The sequence below is a fragment of the Sinocyclocheilus rhinocerous genome, unplaced genomic scaffold (genome assembly GCF_001515625.1).
Source record: "Sinocyclocheilus rhinocerous isolate Xijiao unplaced genomic scaffold, SAMN03320098_v1.1 scaffold387, whole genome shotgun sequence".
NCBI lineage: Eukaryota > Metazoa > Chordata > Actinopteri > Cypriniformes > Cyprinidae > Sinocyclocheilus > Sinocyclocheilus rhinocerous.
In genome coordinates, this window is record NW_015651557.1 from 1,260,201 (window position 1) to 1,271,412 (window position 11,212).

Here is an 11,212-nt window from a genome sequence, read left to right on the forward strand (position 1 = left end):
AAATCGGGCTAAAATCGTGCAGTGTGAACTCGGCATTAGATTTTCCGAGGCTATAAATATATTAGACCAAATTGTGTCCCACTGGAGTTCCAGGCCAGTTTCATTATTTTGAAATAGAAAAAAAAGTTGTTTTCTCCATTACCAAAACTGAAACAAGGCAAAGTCAAATTATTGGTCGAATTACTGTCTTAAAAATGATGGAAGTCTGTTTTTTTTTCTGAGCATACTTAGGACTCTCCCTGTTTTGACTTTATATCTCAGAATGTTAATTCAAGTCAATGCAATTTTAACTCCTAAATGACTTTAAGTCTTGTAGTTGCGACTGACAATAAAAATCTCGCAATGTGACTGTTTTTCATAATTGCAAACCTAAATCTCTTCCAATTTTTACCTTATATCTAACAATGTTACGTCATTGTTAGATATAAGGTCCTGCAAAGTTCATGTCCTGCAAAGTTAGTTGTGAATTTTTAACTCACAATGTGACTGTTTTTTTTTTTATTGCAACTTTATATCCTTCAACTGTGACTTTGTTTCTCGCAATTGCGAACTTAGATCTCTCCCAATTTTGACTTTGAATCTAAAAATCTGACTTCATATCCTGCAAAGTGAGTTTAAGTCTTTTAAGTCAGTTGAGGCTCTGTTGCTCACAGTTGCGACTTTATATCTCACAATGTGACTGTTTCTCACGATTGCGAACTTAGGTCTCTGCCAGTTTGACTTTATATCTCCAAACGGCCAAAAAAAGCATGTCTTAAAGCAGGCGGTAATTTGCGCTACTCTTGGTAGATTGCGCTGGTCATCATGATCTGTGCTGTGTCTGTGTTTTTTACTGTGCGCATTGTCGGTAAATCACACGCAAAATTTCCCCCTCCCATCGCCGCTTTTATTGAATTGCGCTCTTACGCTAATTTGCCCGTTTAGTAAATCTGGCCCTTTAAGTCTTGCAGCTGCGACTGACAATATTGCTTTATATCTCGCAATATGACTGTTTTTCATAATTGCAAATTATGAAAATAATCCTAAATCTATTCCGATTTTTACCTTATATCTCACAATGTTACTTCATACGTGTCACAATTTGAGTTTAAGTCTTGCAGTTGCGACTTCTTAACTCTCAATGTGACTGGTTTTCTTAATTGCGACTGTGATTTTGATTCTCGTAATTGCAAACTTATTTCTCCCAATTCTGACTTCAAAATTACACAATGCGACTTCATATATTGCCAATTGAGTTTGTCTTGCAGTTGCGACTTTTTTCATAGTTGTGACTTTATATCTCACAAAGTCCCTGGCTCTCACAACTGCAACCTTATATCTCTCCTAATTTTCGATTTTAAACCTCTAAAGGTTGCTTTATGCACCACAATGCAACTTCATATCTTGAAAAGGGAGTTTAAATGTTGTATTTGCAACTTTGTTTCTTGAAGCATTCACTTTAAACTCATAATATGACTTTATATCTCATAATGGCTCTCAAGCACTTCCTCTTACATGTGCTGGTATCAGCGCACACGTCAAACAGTCCTGTGCTCCAGTCTCCTCCTGTTTGAGTGATAGTGGTCACTGTTATCGTGGTCACTCCGAGGCCAGGTTGAGTCAGAACAGGAAGTTCCATCTTCTCATTACCTGTTGGTTTTGCTTCAACATCTTTTCCACCAGAAGTCGTGGTCACTCCGAGGCCAGGTTGAGTCAGAACAGGAAGTTCCATCTTCTCATTAACTGTTGGTTTTGCTTCAACATCTTTTCCACCAGAACCGTCCATTTGGTTTTGAAGGTGATGCGCAAAAAGCAGCTTCAGAACAAAAACACAGACGTACAATCCTTTAAAAAGGTGAGTAAAAAGGAAGTCCCTGAAAGTTTTGACAGTACTGTGACATTAAACAAATGAAATGCATACTAATGAGATGAACACTTACATGGTGAATATCAAAGTGGCTCAGAACAATCCCTCACGATGACAACAGACGAAAGGAAAAGACAGGGATGAGTTTCCTATGGTGACAGTGGTGTGTTCTTTCTGATAGCCGCTTGGCCAAGAAGCCCTGACAGAAAGCTGCTGTGAGCTGATAAGCCTTCATACACACACACACACACACACAAATGAAAACACCTCTCAAGTGCATTCAAATAGTCACAAACAGAAATGTATCACACACAACAGCAGATATAATTCAGAATTCCTCTCAAATACAATTATACAACATACAATCAAGCATTTTTGGGACTGCTGGCCTACTTACATGTATCCCACTGGTTTGTGCAATTCACACACACACAACAATATTAAATAAAAGCTTGCAAATGACACCTCAAATATGCAACAAGAGCTTACCAGCGATGCAGCCTGTGTGATGTTACAATGCAGAATTGCACGTTCTCTTGAGGTTAATGTCTCGCATCACTTCCTTCTGCACCACAGCTAACGCACATCAAACTGGGTCACATCCACTAATGAAACATTGCATGTAGCTGTCATATGTAGAACGGCTCGCTTATATGTTTGCCACCTAAGTCTGTACAAAATGCAAGCGTCCATCTGAACGTGTTTCTTTGTGGCTGATCTCGTCTCCACTTGCATCCGACTGTAAAAATGAGCCGTCTTCATATCTGCTACGGCCTGCTTGGCTGGAAAATAGTTATTTCCCTCATAGCGCTTCCTAGATGGCACATTTTCAGTGCTATTTGTGTCTGAACTTTTGTTTTTTTACACACATGACTTTTAAAGAAAATTAGTATTTTCTTACCTCAACCAAAGATATTGGGAGACTATCAGATTAGTGATCATCAAATATGGTTTTATCAAAGTAGCCACTAGTTATTTATCATTATTAACCCTAAAGAAAATCCTGTTTAATTTTTTTTTAATCAAAAATACACTAAAACATTAATATTGTGAAATATATATATATATATATATATATATAAAATTCTTTAATATTTCCATTGTTTTTCCAAATGTTTTTCTCCTTGGTTGTGGGAACACTGCATATCAAATCCTGCATATAAACATATCATCATATTTCAAATATATTTCCAAAAGCCTGGCGATAACTCAGAAAACATTTTATGTCTGATTGAACGCTGTACACTACACCATAGTGAGCTGCATCTACGAAGCATTAGCAATGCGCAGCATGCTTCTAAAATTAGTCTGTCTCGAGCTGCATGCAGCACAGGCCAGATCAACCATTAAAAAACAGAAACAATAGATGGTGCAGCAGCTATGACAGGGCCTCAGTGGGCTCTCATCATCACCTCGGATCTGAAGACACAGAACGGTTTCCCAGGGCAACAGTCCTCCTTCACTTTGTCATCTGCTTCAGAGGCGAACACAACGTCTATCTGATCCAACTGATGGAGGAGAAGGAAGGAGGGTCAGAGAAAGAATGACACCGGTTATCATTTAGCTATTGACTGAAACAACTAACAATGAGATCAGACCAAGAGTCAGCTAATAATAGTGCTTTCAGCACCGCAGCTCGGTTATTACAAAAGAAAAATGGCTAAAATGAGAGGGGGAAAAAGAAACCTTTGCAATGCATTTTATAGTAAAACACAATATTCAAATGAAAATAATCGGCTTGTTTTGAAGGTGTTAAATGAATGCAAGTAAAATTATTTGAATAATTTTTCTTTACAGTATTGTGTACTGATGAGTCATGTACAATAAGACCAGGGTCATTCATTAAGCCATACATAGTCAATTTAGATTTTCTTTAAGTGTTACGAAAGTTGTTTTCTGTCCTTTGGTTTTGTAGAACTGAACATTTAGTTTGCTTTTCAAGTAGTTATGCACTATTACCTCAAGTGAATTAGTCAAATAAACGATGTTCTCCAGTAGGACAGCACACTCGTCAAACTCCAGCTCTAGATCAAGAACCCTGGGCCCGTTTTTCTCTAGGCTGTCCTGGAAACACACCGCAAGAGAGAAACAGGACCAATTTAAATGCATATAAATGACACGTTTCATTCTATAATATTGCAAGCAATTCAACTAACATTTAAAAAAAAAACATGTATTTATTTATATAGTTTGCATTACTGAAATCCAGTCTTCAGTGTGGAAAAAAATCATTTGAAACCATTTGAATATGCTGATTTAGGGCTCAAGAAACATTTCTTATTATCATTAATTTTGAAAATAGTTGCGCTGCTTAATATGTTTTATAGAAACTTTGAACTGTTATTTTTTTCAGGAATGTGCACATATATTATTGGCATATATACACAAATTATTGTGTTCATTAACATTTAATAAAACACATAATTCTGATTTATTTGTCACATAAATAGAAGGTCTGAGTACATCGCATTGTGGAATACAATATTCCAAGTAAGCTGTAAATTGCATATTTTGGCAAAGATCACAGTATTCTGTGCATATAGCAAATTTGCATACTGTGCTAAATATACATACTGCAGAAATAGTATGGAAGTATGCTATTGTAGTGCTGGGCAATGATTAATCGGGATTAAATCGCATCCAAAAAAGTTTTTTGTTTATATAATATATGTGTGTGTGCTGTGTATATTTACTATGTATATATAAAAGACACAAACATGCAGTATATATTTCAAAAATATTTACATGTATATATTTATATTCATATAATTTATATTATATATATATAAACATAACATTTTTCTTAACTATATACATGAATGTGTGTGTATATATATAATAAATATACACAGTACACACACATATATTATGTACACAAACTTTTTATTTTGGATGCGATTACTCGCAATTAATCGTTGCCCAGCACTATGCTATTGTGAACACAGCCTTTGTTGATGCTAGCCTTTGACCATGCTTTTAAATCTAAAACCCAGTTTTTACAAGATCGTATTGAAGGTCCAAACTCTTCTACCTTTATCATGGCTACAAAGGGCATCACTCTCTTCATGTATTTCTTCAGCTCCGGCATGGCACCCAGCTCCATGGCGATGACCTTATTGTCAGGTAGAGCTCCATTGTTGCTCTAGAAATGACAATGGGAAAGAATTGCTGTTTGATTGACAGCCTATCGAAACTTAACACTCCGAATTGAAAAATGACATTCCGAGTAGTGCCAGAGAAATGTACCAATTGCTTTCTGTCATGAAAACTTTTTGTGTGATGAAAAATGAACAGCAATTGAATTTGGACTTTATTGTTAATTTGAACCTTTAATATCATAGTAATGTATCAAACGACAGGTGTATTTTACAGCATTAGTTGATAGAATGTTACACTTAAAAAAAATTAAATAAATAATAATAATATCAAAACGAAATTGGAATCAACAAATCGATTCATGAAATCTGTGTCAAGCCCTATTAAATATGTGAAGGTTGTCTCAGTTTGTACACTCTGATATGAGAGATGTGATTAGGGTGTTTATACCTTGTAATGTTTGCCCAGCAGAGAGAGGGCGCTGTGCTGCCACGGCGGGTAGGTCTTTGCTACGTAGATGGTGCAGTGTGTGGGCTTAGCTGGTGGTTTGTTGCCTCCCTTCTGTGATAGACAAAGGAAAGCAAAACTTAAAACTAGAAATAAGATGGTATAAGTGCAGTAACATTATAAAGTATTATTTTTAATGTAAATAATTCTATACACTAAACATTTGTTCTTTATAACGTAAATGGGTTTATTTTATTGTAAAGGGGTTGTGATATATTAATGTATTCCTAATTATATATTATATAATTGTATATTGTTATTATCACTACTGCTGCTACATATGAAATCTTGACTGGACTGGAGAAAGCAAATTAAACTTTTTTTCTCCCAGAGTTCATTAAAATTTCTATAAATGTAACACTAGCCCTATTTATTATTTGTATTTTTTTTTTTTTACATAAGTTGGTAGTGATATATTATTATTATTATAAATAACAATATAATAATAACAATAATAAGTCATTATTATTATTATTATTACTATTATTTTCCGATTTTATATTTTTTATTTATTTTATATTTGCATTTTATTTTTATTATTTTATTTTGAAAATGTTCTCAAAATATACTTAATATCTATGAATGTAACTGCTATTAACCATTTATTTACTATTTATAATTTTTACATAAGTGTAGTCATATTATTATTATTATTACTACTACTACTACTACTATAAAATATTTGAACTTATTTTATTTTAGAAAATACGTTTTTAAAGGGGTCATATGATGCGATTTAAATTTTTCCTTTCTCTTTGGAGTGTTACAAGCTCTTGGTGCATAAAGAAGATCAAACAATTCAACCCAAATATTCAGATGTGTCCAGTGCATTTTATGGAGGAATGTTTCCTGATCCTGTGAGAGTAGACTACAATGCCGGCTGTTCTGACTCACAGACTGTAAGTACGTTTTTTATATTTAAAGAATTTGCCAATGACAATTCAAACGCGAGTTTTGAGCAGTGTAGAGTAGCACTTGTTTTTTGTCATTTCTCCGATCACAAATGCAGACATGGTTTTATGTTTACGCGGCATAAAAAGACAGTATAAGTCGTAAAAAGATAGTATAAGTCATTATAATCAGTAATTATGTCCTCACTGGATGCAACAAATGCCTCGTTTATAATGGGTTTGAATGTTTTTATCTCGTTGCTCCGGCCGGGACAAGGCATTACAATATGGTAAGGCACATAACATTTCCGTCACACGCTTGATGTATTCGGCCAATCAGAGCACACCTCGCTTTTCAGACCGATAAGCTTTGTAAAAATCGATGCGTTTCAGAAAGGAGGGGCATAGAGGAGAAACAATAATGTACAGTATGTGGAAAATAATGTGTTTTTTTAACCTTAAACCGCATAAACATTTCATTACACCAAATACACAAAATAATGTTATTTTTAGCAGCATCATATGACCCCTTTGAAAGTATACTTTAAATCTATAAATTGAACCCTAGCCTTACTTTTATATCCAGTTTTATATTCTTATTTTTATATCCAGTTACCACCAGTACAGTTTCCTTCACAGTCTAAAACCTTCTAAAACACATCAGCACAACAACTCCTTATTCAAAGCGACATCCATTACCACATGGTCCCAACAACAGGACTGAGAAAAGCCTCCCTCCTCGGAGCTTTGACTCATAACGCTTACATAAGCCTCAGCATAGGTACAAACAGACTGTAGGGAAACCGTCCCATGTTAAAAGCGAGGGATAATGCACTATTCTGTCAGGGGAGGTCTGGGACAGCGTTGCACTCACTCTACGTGACAGCTGTCGACTTGCTTCATTCTTAATGTCAGTTATGTTTGGGTGGGGTTGGGCAGCATGCTGGACTGCTGGGGTCTGGAGGTGCGAGATCTCTGTCTAATAGCTTAATGTTACAAGGATTTTAAGAATAGTGCTACAAATTTCAAGTACAACCCCAACGTGTAGCTACCATAAAGTAACCTAACTGAAAATCTTCATAAATTACTCAAACTTTAATGTTGAGGTAGCAGGGTTTAGGGTTTTGAACATCACATTTAACACTAGTTGCTATGCAACCATGCATTCAATCCAAGAAATTAGCTACTGACCTTTCCTGAGTGCAAAGTTTGGTGAATTCTCATCATAGAGATAAAAAGTTTGAACCATTAAAATAGTGTATTATTATCTTAATTATTATAAATATAGCTGCAAGCAGCAATTACAGGACCAAGCACAACAGTGCAGATATGCTGCGACTTGCGCACTATTTTAAAGAGTCACCAGAAATATGATTTTAGAATAAACGGTTCAACAGAAATGGGCAAACATAGCCAATTTCAGCCACTAGGAGGTGCAGTTCCTGAAGTTCAGAGGGACCCTAAAAACTGTTACACAACATGCCGACGACCGGACCATCATTGAGCGTCTGTCAGCCCAGTTTTTGCCGTTGACTTTACGGCTGATTCAACATGTTGAAATGTCGTCGTCGCTGTCATGAGAGATTACTGTGATTGGCTTTTCGATGCGATAGCACTTGTCAATATGTCAATATGGCACTTTAGGGCTGGGCGATAAAACGATAATTATTGCTTAAAATATGTATGATATATATGTATAATATAAATATAAATATAAATGATATAAATATAGAAACAGCCGTACTCTGCTTGTTTCCAAATCCTTTCCAAAAGTAAGGAAACTTTGCTTCCTTTGCTCCTGTTAACAAACGTTGGTTTTCCTGAAGTTCAGAGGGACCCTAAAAACTGTTACACAACATGCCGACGACCGGACCATCATTGAGCGTCTGTCAGCCCAGTTTTTGCCGTTGACTTTACGGCTGATTCAACATGTTGAGATGTCGTCGTCGCTGTCATGAGAGATTACTGTGATTGGCTTTTCGATGCGATAGCACTTGTCAATGTCAATATGGCACTTTAGGGCTGGGCGATAAAACGATAATTATTGCTTAAAATATGTATGATATATATGTATAATATAAATATAAATATAAATGATATAAATATAGAAACAGCCGTACTCTGCTTGTTTCCAAATCCTTTCCAAAAGTAAGGAAACTTTGCTTCCTTTGCTCCTGTTAACAAACGTTGGCTTTCACGAGACTCATTGGCGCATGCGCAGCACTGACCTCATACAAAAACGCATCGATACGCTACAGAAGGCCTTTGTTCAACCCCCCGGAGCCGTGTGAGACACCTTTTTTTTTTTATGGATGGGCACATTTTATTTAACTGCTTTGGAAAAGTCATATACACCTAGGATGACTTGAGGGGGAGTCATTTATGGGCTAATTTTCATTTTTGGGTGAACTAACCCTTTAAGGAAACTTACCAAGTTTCACTGCAATATGCAAAGCTTTGCCAAAACAATTTAATTTCCTGACTGGTTCCCTCACTGTCAACATGTTGACAAGCTGGTATGTTACATGTGAATTTGGTTAAGGATCCCATGAACACTGTTGTTAAGAACATTTTACTCTGCATGGCCCAGGAGAACTTAGGAGAACAGACACTTGACTAATTAATGTAATGACAAAATAAGAAAGAAAACACATGGCAACATGTCAAACACCAACAAAAAAAACGTATTACATTGTGGTGATATTGTATAGTGGGAACCCTAGTGTTTTTCATTTCTAATAGAGTGATAAGGGTAGGTTGGGAAAATAAATCGATGCATCGCGAATCGAGAAATGATTCAGCATTGTTTCTTTGATTTTCTGAATGCATCACAAATCTCTCTCGAGTCGATTCTGAGCTTAGTTTTGAACAGCAGATAGCACTGCATGCTTTAGAAACAGCCGTACTCTGCTTGTTTCCAAATCCTTACACACACTTGAACCTAAAATAATCATACATAAACTTTGAAAAGTTTGAAGCGAATTACAAGGATGTTCACAGTGGGCTGTGTTTATATTAAGGATGCACGATATTATCGGAACGATATCCGGATCGTCCGATAATGGCTTAAAATGTAAACATTGGCATCGGCCTGTTATGAAAAATTATGCCGATATGCCTTGCCGATAAAACGAATAGCTCACATGTGCTCAGGGTGTGCTAATGGTAAGATCACATCAGCAGTGTGGTCATTCTTGAAGCGAACATTTGCTTGAATTATGATTAGCTTGACTGTTTTGGAATGCTGTATTTAATTTAAGAATGCACGTACAGAATAACACGTCCGGTGTGCTGTATTATAAACAGTCACGAATACGTGCAGTAGCAGCGGCTACAGCCTCCCCCGGGTCCTAATGCCCGTCCGGTAAGGCATTTTATTTACTTAGGGGGCGCTGTTGGCCTACTTGTAATAAAATGAAAGTAAAATACACAAAATAGCATTAAGATTGTGTTTCTGATTAAATAAAGCAGTAATCAATGCCATAAAATCACGCGTATGCTTTGATTTAAAGGTCAGGAGCTATAGCTTACATGAATAAAAATCAAACATGACACTTGTAAATGAAATAATTTTATATACAGATATATTCATTAAAGTGAAATATACTTTTTTTTTCAAAGGGATTATGAAAACTTAAATACAAGGACCTCTAAAAGATTTTCAAAGTTTTTACAACTCTTTTGCTTTAGACCATCTACAAATGTTAAATCTTCAAATAAAATGTTAAGGTTATGACTGCATTTCAAAGGGATTATGAAAACTTAAATACAAGGACCTCTAAAAGATTTTCAAAGTTTTTACAACTCTTTTGCTTTAGACCATCTACAAATGTTAAATCTTCAAATAAAATGTTAAGGTTATGACTGCATTTGTCGGAGAAAAATATGCTGTTGATTTATAGTTATTTTCAGCTTTCAGTGTACTCTCATTATAAAAGAATTTCATTAAATGTTTATTTAATTCTAACAAATACATTTTTGTTAAAAACTAACCATAATTAAAAATAATTTGTTTATAATCTTTGTTCAGGAGAGACCTGGTTTTGTTTCCAAACAAAAGAAAATGTATCGGTATCGGCATTGGTCAAAAGGAGTAGAAAAATATCGGCATATCGGATATCGGCAAAATCCAATATCGTGCATCCCTAGTTTACACTAATCTTGCGTCATAAAAGCATTCTGAGCCGAGGTGAAATTACATTACTCAGCCAAACGCACAACCGCTCTTCAGCGCTCTTCTTCATGAGCATTTGAGTGTGCGGATAAAAAGTAGATTAGAGCGCCATCTGCATTTAAAATCTAAGCTCAGAATCGATTCAAGAGAGAATCGCGATGCATTCGGAAGATCTCAGAATCAATCCACGAATCGATTCTGCATAGATTTATCGTCTCAGCCCTAGATGAGGGATGATGTATTTTTGAAGGCCAAAACCCAGAAACAAGTTAGCCTTTTAGCACTAGGTGTGTTCACACAGGTGGGGGCAGATGGGAGCCAGCAGGAGAGTTTGGTTCTCGATAAACTGGAACACAAGATCCCTGTGCATGCCCTCGATGGCCAACTCCCTGTATTTATCCTTGGCGGCCTTCAAAGAATCAAGAACTTGTTGTTATACATAGCCTCGCTGCCATAGTTTACACTGCTGAAAATTTCCTGACATATCATGGAATGACACATGCAGTACATGCGGTCTCTTGAAATAACGTGATGTGTTACTGTTCTTTTTAATTAAAGGCACAATATGTAATTTTCGCCGCTAGAGGGCGCATATTCAAAATAAACAAAGAATGAAAGGCGTAGTTTGATGACGCCATGACTGAGTGTGGAATCATGGGAGTTGTCGTCTTCATCCCCACAGCTGATGCAATCCGACGG

The 11,212-nt window shown here is 36.0% G+C and overlaps 2 protein-coding genes across 2 annotated transcripts in view; both read right to left on the minus strand.

The window, feature by feature from the left end:
* LOC107713128 (PLAC8-like protein 1) overlaps positions 1 to 1,711 on the minus strand; it is a 10,578-nt gene extending 8,867 nt beyond the window's left edge. The window contains exon 1 of the mRNA XM_016518563.1: positions 1,495 to 1,711. Coding sequence (XP_016374049.1) covers positions 1,495 to 1,711 — 217 coding nt within the window. The remainder of the gene's footprint in view (positions 1 to 1,494) is intronic.
* Positions 1,712 to 2,981: 1,270 nt separating this feature from the next.
* LOC107713129 (leucine--tRNA ligase, cytoplasmic-like) overlaps positions 2,982 to 11,212 on the minus strand; it is a 19,536-nt gene continuing 11,305 nt past the window's right edge. Inside the window, exons 16-19 of the mRNA XM_016518564.1 lie at positions 5,393 to 5,503; positions 4,878 to 4,988; positions 3,806 to 3,910; positions 2,982 to 3,354 (exon numbers count right to left, since the gene is read on the minus strand). Coding sequence (XP_016374050.1) covers positions 3,238 to 3,354; positions 3,806 to 3,910; positions 4,878 to 4,988; positions 5,393 to 5,503 — 444 coding nt within the window. The 3' untranslated portion in view covers positions 2,982 to 3,237. The remainder of the gene's footprint in view (positions 3,355 to 3,805; positions 3,911 to 4,877; positions 4,989 to 5,392; positions 5,504 to 11,212) is intronic.